We start from the raw sequence: 16,833 nt of genomic DNA, 5'->3' as shown, positions 1-16,833 counted from the left end.
AAACAATTGGTCACCAATGTGGTCGACAAATTGTATTGTTGGTTTTGGTCGACCAAAACAAAACATTGGTCGACCAATATCCAAAACTTGAGAAGTTTTTTCTGTACAATTTTATTTTCGTTGATCAATTAAGAACGTTGGGTTTTGAATGTTGGGATTTGAACATTAGGTAACGTTCAAATTTTAGTCTATAAATACATAAGTTTGTAAAAAACTAAAATTCGTTTTTTCAACATCCTACGTATTTCTCTCACAAATTTTTTTTGGAATGGATAATAGTTCCAATACATTTTTTAGTGATCTTTTGAACTCTCCAAATATCGACGAAAATTCAAGTGGAGAAAAAATCCAAAAATCTGTAATATATATAGATGAAAGTAATTAAAGTGGTTAAATGATTTTATTTAAATGGAAATAAAATATTAATTAAAGTGACAGTGGGATCCATAAATATTTGATTGGTGTGAATATTTGATTGTGAAATATGAGATATTTGAGTAGAAAAATATTTGATTGATGATGTGGATTATGGGATCCAAAAATATTTAAAGGAAATATTTTTCTTATTGTGGATGACCTTATATTTATTAGTTATCTTATGTGTCAGCCACCACTGATAAAATAATGCTAATTCCGTCGGCTAGTCAGCAATTTACGGTCAAATTAACTTACTTTGGTGCAAATTGGACTAAAATAACACAAAAATTAAAATTACATGACCATAATCTTACTTTATATAGGACTAAATCCAAAAACGGTGGAATTTACAAGATCGAAATGACTATTTCCCCTAAAAATAATAATTACTCAAAAAAATTTCTTGTTGATATTCCACTGAAGTCAACATATGGGAAACTAGGCTTGTCGTACCTATTTAAGAACCTATGCTTTCAATTCCAATCGAAAAATGTTGGAACCAAAACCGAATCATTTGAATGCATTTTATGTTTTGGTTTGTGACAGTTTTAAAGTTTGACGTGAGGAAGAAAATAATTCATGACGTAATTGAACTGATTATCTAAACATATGTTAAAGAATATCGTGAATATTCAGTTCTTTAATAAAAAAAAATTAACCATATCGGTTAAATTTAATTTTTACGATTAAAAAATTGGATTATATTATTAAAAAATGAAAATTACAAATCAAAATGAACGAAATCCATAATTAGTAGTACGGCATTCGTCTACTACCTCAAATCTTGTATGCTATTCTTCTTGTGATCCCCGCTCTGTCCTAAAATTCCATTTGTCATAATCTGTGGACTTATCACAAAATAATATAAAGATCTACTTATGGACGTTAATTCTTAGGTTTCAAAACCTTAAATTTCCATAATTATCTCGGTCTAAATTAAGCCCTCCGAAGATCTTACCCACAAAATTTGACACAATGAATAGGAGAATTCGTCAAGTCTTCACCTCTCTAAGAGAGCACTCCTGCGTTAGCTATGCCAAGATTGCAACCATCGGGGGCTTTTGTGACATTGATCTCACCATTGTCAAAGCAACATCCCACGACGACTTCCCAATACCGGATAGGTATGTCCACCAATTCTTGAAGACTTTTTCTGTCTCGCCGTCGTCGAACCGTGCGTTCTCCCTCAGCTTTTCTCGGCGGTTCGCCAAGACACAATCGTGGCTAGTCGCCCTCAAGTGTTTGGTCCTCCTCCACCGACTCCTTCGGTCATTGCCAGATGACAGCCGCCTCAGGGCTGAACTGTTGTGGGCTCGAACCCAACGGTTATTGTCGCTCTACCCGTGTAACTTCCAAGACAGCTCATCCTCGGCTTCTAAATACTACACTGCTTTTGTAAGATCATACGCAAGGCTGCTAGATGAAACCATCACTTGCGTTTCTTCTGAAATGTTGGAACAAAGTGCTCAAGATGAAGAAACGCTGACGTACAAATTCAAAGACGTGGGAAATATGATAGAAACCTTGCCTCAACTCCAAAGTCTGATGGACCGTTGCATCGACTGTCACCCCGCGGGTGCAGCTTCGAGGAGCTTCCTCATCCAGTCCGCCATGAAGCACATAATCCGCGATAGTTTTATGTGTTACGCCACTTTCAAAAGTCAGATTTCTATTATCTTAGATAATCTGATCCAGTTACCATATCGGAGTAGCTTAGCAGCCTTTGGAATCTACAAGAAAGCATCATTTCAAGCTGAAAAACTGTCCAAATATCACGATTTCTGCAAGTCTATGGGATATTGTGGATTCTACGAATATCCTTTAATCGAACGAATCCCAGAAATCCAAATACGAGCACTCGAAACATTTCTCAATGGGATGTGGTCCTTAACTGATCAATCATCCTCGAATGTGTCGACTCTCACGTCCAACGTGCCATCCCCATTGAGCTTCACGGACGACTCTAGCGAAAAGCTTGTTGTATCCGGCTGGCAAGACAAACGGCTGTTTGATGATATTCAAGTAGAGAAAGATATAGAACTGGAGCCCTTGATAAAAGCGGAAGTTCATGATGAAATCAGTACAAGTGATGGTACTTGGGAAGATCTTTTGGAAGCATCCATTAGCACTAATCCATGCATGGATTCAAGGAACGATTGGCAGATGGAAGTGTATAACCCATATGTTCTTCAAACTCCAAATCCTTTTTATCAGCCACATAGAACAAATTTCTTTCACGGATCTTGCCCGAATACCCCTATTCGCTCTTGGGGACTTTGATGAAAATAACACGACTTCCTTTATTTAGCCATCTTTTCTATTATTGAAATATTTGTTGGAAAAATCTTTAGTTTCAACAGCACATCTAAATATCTTCTTATCAAACAAGTGAAGTAATTAATCGGTAGTAAACAATATTTAATTGACAAAAATTTGTGTGAGACGATTTCACGAGTCGTATTTTGTGAGACAGATATCTTATTTGGGCCATTCATGAAAAAATATTACTTTTTATTCTAAGAATATTACATTTTTTGTGAGTATCGGTAGGATTGATCCGTATCACAGATAAAAATTCGTGAGACCGTTTCACAAGAGATCTACTCTCTTTAATTTTATTCTTATCAAGCAAGTTTATATTTGAGTCTTCTGATCCAGATTAAATAGGTAGATGGACATCATGACTATTAAATAAGATGTGTTTAAAAAAAGTTTGGATGCAATGTGATTTTTTTCTCCAATAAATTTCATGAAATTTGAATTCAAAATTTTCAGGATAAATTCATAATTTTAAACATGGTCCATATATTTTAGTTAATATTTCAATTAAACTAATTAAACATGATCCATATATTTTAATTAATATTTCAATTAAACTAATATAAATGTTAAAAAATAAGAAAATCCAACAACTTCATACAAACTAATTGAGCTGAAAAACCATTATATGTACAAGTTTCAAAAACCGCGAATTACATAAGATTAGTGATTATTATAATAATATTAAGAATAATGCTAAAGGTACAACCAATATATCGTTATAGCGATATTTACAATCATTATATCGCGAGATTTTACTATTATATCGTGAGATTTTGTATCCAATGTATTGCGAAATTTTGACAAATTGAATTTTTGCATTGAATTTTGTGTGTTGTACATGTTGATGTACAAATATAGATGTACGTGTAGCATCACTCTAATATTAATATTAATTAATATAATTTAAAATAAATTAATGGTACCGGCCTCCACCCATCGTTTCCCCCCACAGCCACAGTGGCGGCCGAAGCGACTCAAGGACACGCCAAACTATTCCGTCGAATCCAAGAAACTGAACAAGAAAAGGCAGTAAAGTAAGATCTTCCACTTCGCTTTCTTCATGCTTTCAGCTATCACAATATCCTCACCTACCACACTTGTTCATCATAAATCAAAATTGCCTCGTCTTTCCAATCCCAAGATCGGTTTTTTTCAAGTCCATTTTATAGAACCCATGCAAATTTCCATGGCGAAGAGTTTGCCTTCATCGGTGACTCCATTGAAATGCGGCCGAAGTGAAGAGATTGAGAATCAAAAACTAATCTTTGATCCTCACAAAATCGACTCAAAGTTGGTTCAGGAAATGGCTTATGATGCTCTGGTTTGGAGTTCTCTTCGTGGACTTCTTGTTGGGGACAGGAATTCGCAGGTTGAAAATGAGTAAATAGCTGATAGTATAATTTCTTTTCCATTTTTTTTAGCATTATCCTTTTTTGTTTACTTGAATACTAAGAAGTTATGTGTATTATTATCGTTGTTTATACCGTCATTAGTTGGTATTAATCCGAGTAAAGAATGGTGTTGTTTAAATTTTTTTCCTTCTTATTTTTAGTTGAATTTTTGCAGTGAATGGTGAGGCTAGTATCTGATCGTCTTGCTTTTCGGTTTCAAAATTAATCATTTGATGCCTGATATATATATTAGCTGATTTAGTTCAATGCCGCTGTATGTTTCTAATTTAATTTCGATCAGACATCTCTTCAGCTGAATGATTAGCTGGTTTTAGTTTTAATGTTTATGAACTTGCAGAGATCAGGAAGAGTTCCTGGAGTCGGCCTGGTTCATGCTCCAATATCTTTGCTGCCTCTGCCGTTTCCTGAAAGCTGTTGGAAGCAAGCTTGTGAAGTTGCTCCGATTTTCAATGAACTCATTGACCGTGTGAGCTTGGATGGGAAATTCCTACAGGATTCACTCTCTAGGTTGAAGCATTCTTGATCTAAGTGAAACATTTCTTTGTGTATCCATTCATTCATTCACCATTTACCTACAACTGATGGATGGCACAAATGCATATTTAGCGATGTGGTTTGCCATAATTTTTAAGTGATTGTGTGTCCTAACTGACCCGAAATATATTTTTGTCAAGTGTTGGTTGAACCGAGTAATGCATAGTTTTATCTTTTATGTATTTTTTTTTTCCTTTTCTGTTTTTTTGTTTCACTGCACTAATTGCATTGCTCACCTTCTCTTTCTAGAACCAAGAGAGTGGATGCTTTTACATCTAGACTCCTGGATATTCATGCCACGATCTTAGACAGCAACAAGATAGAGGTATCTTCATGTCTACATTTACTTCTCCCGAAACTAATTGAAGTAGGTTTTGTTATAATGATGTTTTTTTAGAAGTATGTTACTTTTTTAGATTGCAAATTTTGTGGAAAAGAAGATTGAGGTAAATTGTTCTATTAAAAAAGTAAAGAGTAGAAAGTAATCCAACAGGCTGGGTTTATTCTTCTTTGACATATAGTTAGGTGGAAAGAATTACTACGTTAAAGATTGTAAATTAACCCTTTTCAGTTCAATCAAGTCCTTTCTGCGATTTTAATTTTAGTTTCTTTTGATTAAGTTCAAATAATTAGTGGAAAATAGTTAAATGGTTGCTGGTGATAATTTGCCTAAATGTTAATTTTGTTTCGCAAATGTAGAAACTATTAAAAAAAATTCCTTTTCATTCAAGTAATAGGCATAATTATTTTTTTTAGAATTTATGTTTCCTTATCCATGATGCCACCATTGGGACATTAAGCAATGAACCCCTGCCCCACCTCCACCCCAACCCCCCTGGCGTTGTGGAAGTACTAGTAGAACTCAAATATCAAGTGAACAAAAATGTCTATGTTCAACTTAAATTTGGTGAACGGAAACTAATTTTTGAATTCATGGTATACAAATTGCATAATTTGCTACTCATACTCAGAGTGCCTACATACTCTTGGGAAGAAGGATTGTCAGACTTTTAGGTCTATCAATGTTTCTTTTTGGCATTTTCTTCTTCTTTTAATTGTTATCTTTAATTATCTTTTCCTTGCACTTTATTAAAATATTCATAACTCACAGCTCAACTTTATTTTGTCCATCTTATTGCAAACTAAACTAGATTTGATGAGATCTCTTGTGGACATTAAATGAAGTAGATAGTACTGATTTTTAGATACTTTATATTTAGGATATACGCTTAGGACTACATCGTTCAGACTATATGCTGGACGAAAAAACAAATCTACTTCTCCAAATAGAGCTCAACACAATTTCATCTTCCTTTCCTGGACTGAGCTGTCTTGTTAGTGAACTTCACAGGTTATTCAGGGGATTTTCGTATTTCCATCATTTTTATTAGATAATATTCTTAATTTCTTTATGTGCCGTCGTTTTCCATCATATTATTCATAGTTTATGACTTGTTATTTTCAATTATATTATTCATATTAATGTTTATTGCATCTAAAACATTACTCCCGAGGCATTATAATTCTTTTCAACTAAGCTCAAGGAACTATTGCTTACAATTTTTTGGTTTTTTGTTGAGCTAGAATCTGGCACAAAAATATTATTTGTTCCTCTAAACGTGTTTCTTCCAATAGGACTTTATCTGTTATTTCCTGGTAAATTTGTTGTAAACACCTAAAATGTTGTGATGAACAGAAAATGATAAGACCTCTGATATATAACGTAAAGAGTGGAATACTTGTAATAATTTAAAGTTTAGGATAATTTGGATCCTCTACAGTCCTGTGGTGGTTTATGTGTCATTTTAGATTCTGATGACTCTTAAATAAACTGTTGTCAGTTTTTGTTGCAGCAGTTTATAGTACTAAAGAACATTCTAGGATGTCAGTTTTGCAGCTTTTGGATTCTGTTATAAAAATAAGGGTTTCCATTGGTTGAGAAAGAGGTTGGGTGCAGTAATAGAAAAGATAGGAAGAGAATGTGGAGGGGAACAGCTTCGCCAATTTGTTATTGCGCATTTTGTATTGGAAAATATCGCCCTTGCATTTAGTTCGCTGTGTGGGTTATCTATTACCCACAAATTATTCACAATTCAAATTAGGTGAATATAAAGAGGGGTTTCGTTATTTTCAGGAGCCTGCTTCAACAGTTCAAGCAGCACCTCGCATTAGATCCCGGACGGGTTCCACGAAATAACACGGTTGGTCAGTTTGCGGAGGCACTGGCTAAATCTTGGACCGAGTATAATAACCCAAGGTTGGTTAACTTATAATATGCTGTTTCTCTCCCTGAATTTTCTTATCACCATCTTAATTAACATGCTATTCAGTGCTGTGGTTATGGTCGTGGTTCAAACCGAAGAACGGAACATGTATGATCAACATTGGCTTTGCACAGTATTAAAGGAAAGATATCCATTTTCATGTCATGAATGCTGAACTTACCATTTACCGCATTTTTATGTATCATTATCCTCTTTTTTATTTTTTATTTTTTTAGATTTCCCCCAGAGATGTATCCTTAGCTAGATAATACGTATCATGTTAGAAGCATTAGAAAGACATTGGCGGAGATTGATGCACAAGGACAGCTTCTGCCAGATGGAACACTTATTGTGTAAGCGTTAAATGAGACTTGAATATTACCTCAAATTTGGTAGTTTTTCTGCTTGAGCCTTTAGAGCTACACTTGTAGGGATGGTGAATCAGTTGCAGTGGTTTATTTTAGAGCCGGCTATGCTCCAACTGATTATCCTTCAGAATTGGTGAGTCAACTTGTCTTTGCTTTGTGTCTCCTCTTTAGAATCAGTGGAACTGATATAGCCAGTGTTTATTCTATTCGCCTGAATTAAAGTTCTCATGGTACTTGGTAGGAATGGAAAGCTCGTTTACTGATGGAACAATCATCAGCGGTCAAATGTCCTTCAATTTCTTATCATTTGGCTGGCACCAAGAAGATTCAACAAGAGCTGGCAAAACCCAATATACTCGAACGGTGATACATCTACAACAGTTTTGTAAATGCAAAATATTAGTAAATATATTCAGTGAAGGTTTTGGTTCCTCAATATGAATTATGTTCTTTTCTTTGAGTTTCAAATTTATTCAAGCTGTTACCTTGTATTTGGAATCAAGGGCAAGAAAGAGTTCACAAAGGTTTTGTGACTTCTCGAGCTTTTGTAATCTGTACCTTCAATGCATTCTCTGATGAGTTTTCTCTGTTTCTCCTAGCAGGTTTCTTGAAAACAAAGATGACATTGCCAAAGTACGAAAATGCTTTGCTGGGTTGTGGAGTCTAGACGACTCAAACATTATCAAGGATGCAATCAAGAGACCTGGATACTACATCATGAAACCTCAACGGGAAGGCGGAGGTCCGAGTTCAGACTTGTTATCAAGACTACTGCAAATCATTGCTATAATCATTGACGATTTTTCAACTTTTCAATTTAGGCAACAATATATATGGAGATGATTTGAAGTTGGCCCTCGAAAGAATGGAGAGGGTCGGCAATGAGGAAAGTGCAGCCTATATTCTTATGCAGAGGATTTTTCCAGCCATCTCTCCTGCAATTCTAATGCGAGAAGGCGTTTCTTTTCAAGACAACGTTGTATCCGAACTTGGGGTGTATGCAGCGTATTTAAGGTGACAACTCTAGCAACCAGAAAAGAATAATTAAATGAGTATATATACACAACTTGAATTTTTTTGCAGGAACAAAAAAAACGTTATCATGAACGAGCATTCTGGTTACTTGATGCGAACGAAGGTCTCATCTTCAAATGAGGGCGGCGTTGCAGCTGGTTTTGCAGTTTTAGACAGCGTGTATTTAGTTTGAGTAGTGAGATTTGGTGGCTATGTTGATCGGGTTTTCAGGTTGTCTGTTTTTTTAAACTTACGGAATAGAGAGTAATAGTGGAAAAGATATGAAAGAGGCTTTGACATTGATGAGCAATTTAAAAGTACGGCTCAAAGTGCTGATTCTGAACTTGGTTCAACTTTTAAGGCAAGATGGTGCGAACAAATTGATCCGGCTCTTGAGCTTTTCGTGCAAGATTGTATGTTTGTGTGTGTGTGTGTGTCTATAAAATAGGACGATAAGTAAATAAAATAGGCATCAAATATCTTCAAGAATCTACACCACATTCTAACCTAGTACTAATTGCCTTCTGTCATTAAACTTTCATTTATTCTTCAAATCCACTTGCATGTATTCGGTTCCTTCTGAATTTTCTTAGATATCATAAAATCAAAACTAAGCCCAAATTAAAATATGAACAAATCTATATGGTGCTATGTAAAAATACAGCATGTGTGGTAATTTATTATTGGATTGTATTAAGCATATACCAATCGTACGTAAATTTGTTGCATCCAAAAACAATATTAATGAAAAAGATTGATTTCACTCGATCCATCGTAAGATTTGTCTTCAAAATGGCCTTTTGAGATTCTTGAAATCCAAAGACTCAATGCATTCCACACTATTTCTATACAGATTCAATATCTTCAAAAGCTCAGTCACCTTCTCCTTTGTTGTTTCATTGCAACCAACCTGCAAAAGCAACAGCAGCTTCTGAAAAGCGCCTACTTGAAGAGCTTCAAGCGCAACAGTCCCTTCACCATTTTCACCGCCCTTTCCCAGTTTCCATAGAATCGAAACGGAAAAATCTGTCGTCAAATCCGAAACGCGCAATAATTTCTTCACCAGAAGTGGCACCGTTAGAACGTTTTCACACACCTTGTTCCTCCCCTCGCTATGGCTACAAATCCCATCCAAAACACCTAAAGCCTTCTCACATATGCTTCTTTCCGAATCCACGAGAATCTCAAGAAGATTTTGAACCAACCCCATTTCAAGATATCTTGATACGATCGCTTCCTTGTCTGAATTTGACTGAGATGATGTTATTATGTAGTACGTTGCTAACAGGCTTGCTTTTGTTGTGGTGGGGCAAATGGGCTCTTGGATCAACTTCATTAATGCATCTAAAAGCCCTTCGATCTTGACCAAATCCTCAACCATCTCTTGATCATTGCAAGAAAGTATTACTTTTAAGGCTATTACCGCATTTCTTTGACTGGACAAACTCCCGAATCTCAAGAACCACACGATGGAATGTAAGGATTCACTTGTGGACAGATTACTCTTTGTCTCCTCATCAAGAGGCGACGCTAATGTTCTCGTCAGCATGGACAAGATTTCTTCATGTAGTGCAACGTGTTCATGGATAGAATCCCTCTTGGATAAGGCCTCAAATGCAGCAGATAAAACCCTTCCCGCCCCAATCGAGACAATACATCTCTTGTTTCTATCACTTTTTTTAGCCAAAGAGTTGATCATTGACACCAAACTTAGGCAAGATTCATGGTCATTTCTTCGTATTGCATCCTCGATTTTTGCCAGAACCTCCAAAACTTCATGAGAAGTTATAGGAATTCTAGGAGTCGGAATCCTTTCCACCCCATAAGACCTATTCTCCACGCACCAATCTTGAATGATTTTCCTTATGGCATGGTTAGGTATAGGCTCAAGATTTCTCAAGACCTTTTTAGTGATGGGACATGTAACGTTACCCGCCTCGATCCACTTCTCGATGCTCTTCCTGTCGCATGTTATTCCAGTCGATAACGTCACTGGATCTTTCATCAAGTCGAGTGAAATCGGGCAACGAAAATTACTCGGTATTGCTAGCTCTGTGTTAGCATTATCGTCCTCCTCCAAACTTCGCTTCTTCTTCGCTGCACGACGTGCAGCTCTTCGCTTTCTCCATGTCCAAAACATCGTAAAGCACGAAGTGAAATGGATCAAAACTACACAAAACAAGATAATTAAGATTGAAAACAAATGTATATAGATCAAGAATATATGTAACACTTTGATCCGGTAATTTCAAGTTTGTCAGGTTTAATTTTCTTCCATTTTGGGAACTTGAGATGGTATATATAAGCGTATATATGTCGCATATGCTTAATGGGTTTTTGGTACGCGTTACAACTTTCAAAACATAGTAAGAAGGATTGAATAATAGTTTCAAAAAGAGACTGTTGGATTTAAATTCAAGAAACGTTCAACACCGGTTGCAAGTGTGTGCGCAAGGAAAATTGTTGGGAAGAGATTTGAATATTGACCATTCAATATTTGGTAAGTCCACAAAATATAATAATAATAATAATAATAAGCTCTGCAATTGAATAACATTTTGACGCCAATCTTTTATCTGTCAACGGGTTCGTGGGACCCACCGACTCCGCAAAAACGTGTTCCCATATTTTGAACTGTTGTCAACAAGCGAAACGTGTGATTAATTGATGTCTTAATCTTCGTATCAAACTAACGATTTATCGATAGTTTATTTTTATTCAAAACTAATCAATCAGTGGGTCAAAGACAAAATCAGTCGTTTTATCAATTAATGTCGTATTTTTCGTTTTAAAAAAACGATTTCTCGATAGCTTATTTGTATTCAAAACTAATCAATCAAGGGGTCAAGTTTGGTCGTAGAACATTATTTCATAATATTAATTTTTTTGTCTGCACTACCAACATGTTTAATCACAAATACATTAGTGATATGGCCCAAACCCCACTCTTTAAAATAAATATTTATTTGCTTACCAGATTTATGCTAAATCGACGATTATCATTTTTAACTTCAATTAAATTGATGGAGCCTAGGAAAGCATGATAAAGTAAATCTTTTTTTTTTCTGAAATTATTTTGAAATAATCCAGCGGATCCAAAATTTTCATAAAAATACAGTTAAAAGTATTGACTTTTTATATATAAAAATATAACTAATCAAACAAAAATAATCAAACTAAGTGACAATATGTATTGAAAAATTTCCTTTTACCTCAATTAAGAAGAAAGTTCATTATTGTTAATCGACTAATTCTGATGTTCATCATTAAATTGTTTTTTAACATTAATTGATCGGTTTCTTATATTTTCTTGAATATTGCATTTTGTTTTTCTCTAGTCCCATCTAAAACAATAAAGAACTTGCGCGACCCATTTATTTTGTGGACTTTAAAATTTATTTATTTATTAAACGCAAACAAAACCAATGAGTTAAATCTTGCACAGAAGCAACAAATTATAATTTATTACAACAATGGACAGCAAAAAGACATCAACCACCCTCAATTATCTGGCACTAATCCGGTACATACATATATATATATATATACATATATATATATATATATATATATCGAATTTTTTACCGTGCACACCAGGTGTGCATGGTAACATGAGCACCGCCTACGTGACGGTGCATGATTGGTCAGCTTTTTTTATAAAAAGCAAAACAAAAAATTTTGTGCGATTGTGGACGTGCTACGTAGACAGGCGCCCACAGGTGTGCAGGAAAAGAGTGTGCAGGATATCATTGCTATATATATATATATATATATATATATATATATATATATATATATATATATATATAAAATCAGAAACAAAAAGACATGATTGACAGAAAAAAATTGGACCATTTTTAAATGGACAAAAAAATCTGGCTGGCCGGCACTTCAAAGTCCAATCTCGATCAAATTCATTCACCTCTGTCCCATAATATATTAATAAAATAATCAGTTGAAAAAAGAATATTAAACTAGTTTATAATACATTATTTAATTTAATAGGGTTTGGTTTTAGGTACAGAGGGATATCATAAATTCAGGTTAAGTGACAACATTCTAATCATCGCACATAAAATTATAATATGCGTGCATGCAATGTTAGATATCAAGGGTGGGATCAAATTAGAGTTTAACAATCACCTAATAAATTCTAACTAAAACTATCTGAGTTTGAAGAAATCATTGAAACAAGAAAAGGGGTTGTCTCTAAATTAAGATTAACCACCTTCGATTAACCAATGGAATTTGAATCACTCGAGCACCATTCGTGCACATGGGCAAAGCTACGAGGGGAGGCGGCTTCATAGACAGAAGAATACACATGAAACACTCTAACCTCGGCCCCAATCTCAACGTCCATCAGCTGATGTGAATGAATCGGCAAAACCAGATGGCCGAGTTGGTATGCTCGTCTGAGTATTTTCATTGCTACCAAGGTAAGAAGAGGAGCCATCAATGGAAGTCATTCCCTCAAGAGCCTGCCATTTCTTGACTGCTTGAGGTAAGGTCATATCATAATCAATCCCATATGCATCATCTGGATCCGCTGGTTCCGATGGTTTCCAGAGTTCAGCGAGAGTTGACAGCACATTGACTGAATGGCTCATGTCAGGACGTTGATGTGGTTCTCTCGCGGAGCAGTGGCCAGCCAGTTCTGCCACGGTGCTGATGCTAGAAAGAGTTTCTTCATCGAGGTCGATAGTAGGATCAATGGATTTTCGGAAGGTGTCTCTGTTGATGAGCATTCTGCGGAACCATGGTACTAGATGCTGGCTGTCGTCTGGGAAAGACTCGTCCAAGGCTTTTCTTCCAGTGATAAGTTCCATCAAAATGACTCCGAAGCTGAATACGTCGATTTTGGTACTCACTCTGCCGGTTACTATTCAATTATGCAAAGAAACCACTGTCAGATGAGGCAAGCAACGTCGCTTCACAACTGACTCATCAAAATGATGTTTGCCAAAATACAAAACCACCGCATATAAAATGTCTGTAGCCCATAGATCGATTGATTGTCAAATCTTCAGATTCAACAAAGCTAGATTCAATGTTATTAGATGTGAAACAAATAACATATCTCCTTAGCATGAGCATAAAGAACAGAACTTAAAACAGGCGGGTTGTGCCAATCTCTTCAAGATTAAAGACTGCTAAATTTTAAGCATGAAAATAACAATGCCAGTGCGATCAAAGAATTTTTTCCTGACTAAAAAATTTGAAGGAGCAAATCAAGGAAAAATCAGCGGCAAACACATTCACAAAAACGTTCTTGAAACAATTATCATGATTTGTTATAACTAACAAATAAAGCCCTTGCAAATTAACAAAAGAGATACCTGCATATTCCGGTGCAAGATAGCCAAAAGTTCCAGCCAATCTAGTAGCAATTGAAGCTTTACCATCAGGAGCGAGGCGAACAAGCCCAAAATCTGCAACTTTAGCCTTCATATCATCTCCAAGAAGAATGTTTGATGGCTTAAGATCCCTATGAATAAAACTCTGTTGAGCTAAACCATGCAAATATTCGACACCCCTACCAACATCCAAGGCAATAGCCAGCCTTTTCGTCCATTCCAGGGGTTTCAACCCTTCTTCCTTCCAGTTAAAAAGAAACCTACTAAGCGTCCCCTGAGGCATATATTCATAGACAAGCAGCCTCTCGTTTCCATCTAAGCAATATCCCAAAAGTTCAACCAGATGTCTGTGCCTGACTTTTGTAAGGACAGCAATCTCAGACTTGAACTCGTCTAATCCCTTTTCGCTCATCACTCCAGATTCCATCCTCTTTACGGCAATCTTCGTCCCATCATGCAACTCCCCTTTATAAACCGTTCCGAATCCGCCCCTGCCTAGTATATTTTGTTCACTAAAGTTGTTTGTCACATTTTTCAGCACTTGGATAGAAATCACCATGTTACCTGTCTCAACAATGTGAATGTCACTAGGCCCACCGCTTAAATGACTCTGAGTCTCACTTATCCCCCCATTAATGTTTGAACCGGCAATAGTAATCTTAACAGCATCTTCGGACCCAGAATCACGAGGATGTATAACCATGGTGTGAGGTGGCTGTATTCTACCAGATCGCTTTTGTTTGGTTCGATAAAGACAAAAGACCAATGCTCCGGCGAAGACGAGGGCACAAACACCACCAACAACCGATCCTACAACCACCCCAGTCGATGATTTCTTCCCACTGCCGCTCGATCTTCCATCGCTATGTAAAGTGGATCCAGGAGAATTTCCACTCCCACCCCGTGGTGGAGGTGGAGCATTCTTCCCAATATTCAAGTTTCCATTAGTGTTGACCGACACACTACTCTTAAAGACTGGTACCGGTCCATAAATTTGATTATCTGAAACATCCAACACTGTAAGATCGGGAAGGTTCGTCAATTCATTGGGAATAACACCTGTCAAGAAGTTATTAGACAGAATCAATCTCTGCAGAGTGGTAATTTGTGAAATGTTAGGAGAGATAGTTCCATTTAGGCTCATTCCATGAAAATTCACCACAGTAATCTTCCCACTGCTACAAGTAATCCCCTTCCAAGAAGCACACGGGTCATTCCCTTTCCAAACCTCAGCAAATTGAACAGGATATCCAAAATCCTTAACCACGCTGATAAGGGTATCAACTCGTGGTTCGCATTTCACACCCGGATCAGGTAAACAAAAACTGTTACTACCAACCCTCATATCCACCAGTACCGTGTCACTGAAACTCGGAGTTTTCCCTTGTAACTTGTTGTTCGTCAAATTCACCACCACCAGTGACTTCAGTCCAACCAAAGAATCGGGCACGGGCCCGGTCAAACTATTATCCCGTAAACTCAAGTTCTGCAACTGAGTTAAGCCAGTGAAATCCGGTAATGGCCCCGAAAAGAAATTTCCATGCAACCAAACGTCAGTTAACTGAGTCATATTATGCAACATATCCAACGAACCGTTCAATCTAACACTACCCCTCTGACTATTGAGCCACAGAGACTGTATGGTAGAGCCCGAGAACGTAGATGGCAACGGGCCTTCTAGATAATTAAAAGCTAAACGCAAACGCACTAAGCTCGGAAACGTATCAGGCCCAAAAAAATCAGGCAATAATCCGGAAATATTGGTACCACTGGCTGAAAAAATTTGCAAAGCAGACGCACCTTTGATACTTTCAGGGATAACCCACGAGTCAAAGGGATTGTAATCCAAGTAAACACTTTGTAAAGAGTTGACACCATTGAAAAAATCCGAGGGAATTGAAGAGAAATTGTTGCTGCTAAGCGAAAGGGTCTGAAGCGAGCTCAACCCCGCAAAACTCGGCAGCGGGCCAGTGAGATGGTTTTGCGTAACTTCGAATATCTGCAAAGACGTAAGTTTATTGAGGTTAGAAGGGAGAGACCCTTCAAGATTCTGATTCCCTATCTGGATCCGGGTCACCCGTTTATCCGGGGAACACTGAACGTGATTCCAACTACAAGGGTCCGAGTCGACCCAACCGAGCTGGCTAGGTGAATTGAGGCTCTTCTTGAGGTCTTGCATAACCGCCGCATCAGGTGACTGCGAGCGGCCAACGGCGGCAAAAACCGCAAACACAGCGAAGAAAAGCATTCTTGAGGCCATTATTCTCAGAGAGTGAAATGGGTATGAAGAAAATTCTTGGGTCTGGCTCCGAATCTCACATTTCATCAAAATCCTCATTGCATTCACTATTCTGAGATTCTCTTCACCTTTCCCTCGATCGGTCGCTAGGGCTCTATCTTTCCAAGAAAGAAGAAAAGGATTTCAAAAAAGTATAGAGCAAAGCAGAGTGCGCGTTTCTACGTAGGATTGGGAAGTGCGAAAGGTGATAAGTCGCGGAGTGTGGGGTGTGATTTCTTGCATAGAACTGTAGAAGGAGGCGGAAACAGAGTGAGTGTGTGTGTGTGTGTTCTATATATATAAATTGCAATGCATAGGAAGGAGAGAATTAAAGACATTAATGGGTGTGTGTGTGTGTATCGAAAGGAAGGGAAGCGAATGGGATACAGTTGGCACATGGGGATTTAATTTTTGGGCCCATATAATTTCATGTGGGCCCTTAGAATTTCTTCTGCAGATAATAAATTAAATTTAGATAATGTGTTGAAAAATAATGCTGATTCTTTATAATTTTTTTATGATTTCTTAAATTTTATAGTTTATTTTTTTATTTTTTTTCGAAATATATCTAGTCATTGAGGTATTGTATGATGGCAAAAACTTGTGTGAGCGATATCACGGATCGTATTTTATGAAATAGATCTCTTATTTGAGTTATCCATGAAAAAATATTATTTTTTTATAATAAGAATATTATTTTTTATTGTGAATATAAGTAGGGTTGATCCGTCTTACAGATAAAAATTCGTGAGATCGTCTCATAAGAAGCTAACTCTTGTATAATTACATCTAACACCAAGAAATATTGTATTATCAATATTTTTTTATTGCATACTTTTTAATATAGTTAAGCTTTATATAACTTTA

At 36.6% G+C, this 16,833-nt stretch overlaps 4 protein-coding genes across 5 annotated transcripts; 2 read left to right on the top strand and 2 right to left on the bottom strand.

Moving 5' to 3' along the window:
* The first annotated feature begins 1,348 nt into the window (after positions 1 to 1,348).
* On the top strand, positions 1,349 to 2,697 carry LOC140810521 (putative clathrin assembly protein At1g14910). Its single transcript, XM_073168359.1, has one exon. The coding sequence runs from the start codon at positions 1,393 to 1,395 to the stop codon at positions 2,695 to 2,697; it is 1,305 nt and encodes a 434-aa protein (XP_073024460.1). The 5' UTR covers positions 1,349 to 1,392.
* A 952-nt stretch (positions 2,698 to 3,649) lies between these two features.
* Positions 3,650 to 8,720, top strand: LOC140808975 (glutathione synthetase, chloroplastic-like). Of its 2 annotated transcripts, none has more exons than XM_073166395.1 (12): positions 3,650 to 4,108; positions 4,489 to 4,658; positions 4,935 to 5,010; positions 5,906 to 6,036; positions 6,820 to 6,942; positions 7,016 to 7,096; positions 7,222 to 7,302; positions 7,381 to 7,450; positions 7,559 to 7,680; positions 7,920 to 8,059; positions 8,139 to 8,331; positions 8,401 to 8,720. In XM_073166395.1, exons 1-12 carry the CDS (start codon positions 3,800 to 3,802, stop codon positions 8,522 to 8,524), a joined length of 1,620 nt encoding a protein of 539 aa, XP_073022496.1. In that variant the 5' UTR covers positions 3,650 to 3,799; the 3' UTR covers positions 8,525 to 8,720. The 2 variants fall into 2 exon arrangements, with proteins under 2 accessions (XP_073022496.1, XP_073022495.1); XM_073166394.1 differs by having other exon boundaries at positions 7,016 to 7,101; positions 7,227 to 7,302.
* Positions 8,721 to 9,072: 352 nt separating this feature from the next.
* On the bottom strand, positions 9,073 to 10,627 carry LOC140808976 (U-box domain-containing protein 20-like). Its single transcript, XM_073166396.1, has one exon. The coding sequence runs from the start codon at positions 10,469 to 10,471 to the stop codon at positions 9,119 to 9,121; it is 1,353 nt and encodes a 450-aa protein (XP_073022497.1). The 5' UTR covers positions 10,472 to 10,627; the 3' UTR covers positions 9,073 to 9,118.
* Positions 10,628 to 12,375: 1,748 nt separating this feature from the next.
* Positions 12,376 to 16,326, bottom strand: LOC140808972 (receptor protein kinase TMK1-like). Its single transcript, XM_073166391.1, has 2 exons — positions 13,671 to 16,326; positions 12,376 to 13,213 (listed from the first exon to the last, which is right to left on the bottom strand). Exons 1-2 carry the CDS (start codon positions 16,024 to 16,026, stop codon positions 12,684 to 12,686), a joined length of 2,886 nt encoding a protein of 961 aa, XP_073022492.1. The 5' UTR covers positions 16,027 to 16,326; the 3' UTR covers positions 12,376 to 12,683.
* Positions 16,327 to 16,833: the final 507 nt, after the last annotated feature.

This window comes from Primulina eburnea, chromosome 13 (genome assembly GCF_022965805.1).
Source record: "Primulina eburnea isolate SZY01 chromosome 13, ASM2296580v1, whole genome shotgun sequence".
Taxonomy (NCBI): domain Eukaryota; kingdom Viridiplantae; phylum Streptophyta; class Magnoliopsida; order Lamiales; family Gesneriaceae; genus Primulina; species Primulina eburnea.
This window is presented reverse-complemented; position numbering and strand designations above follow the sequence as displayed.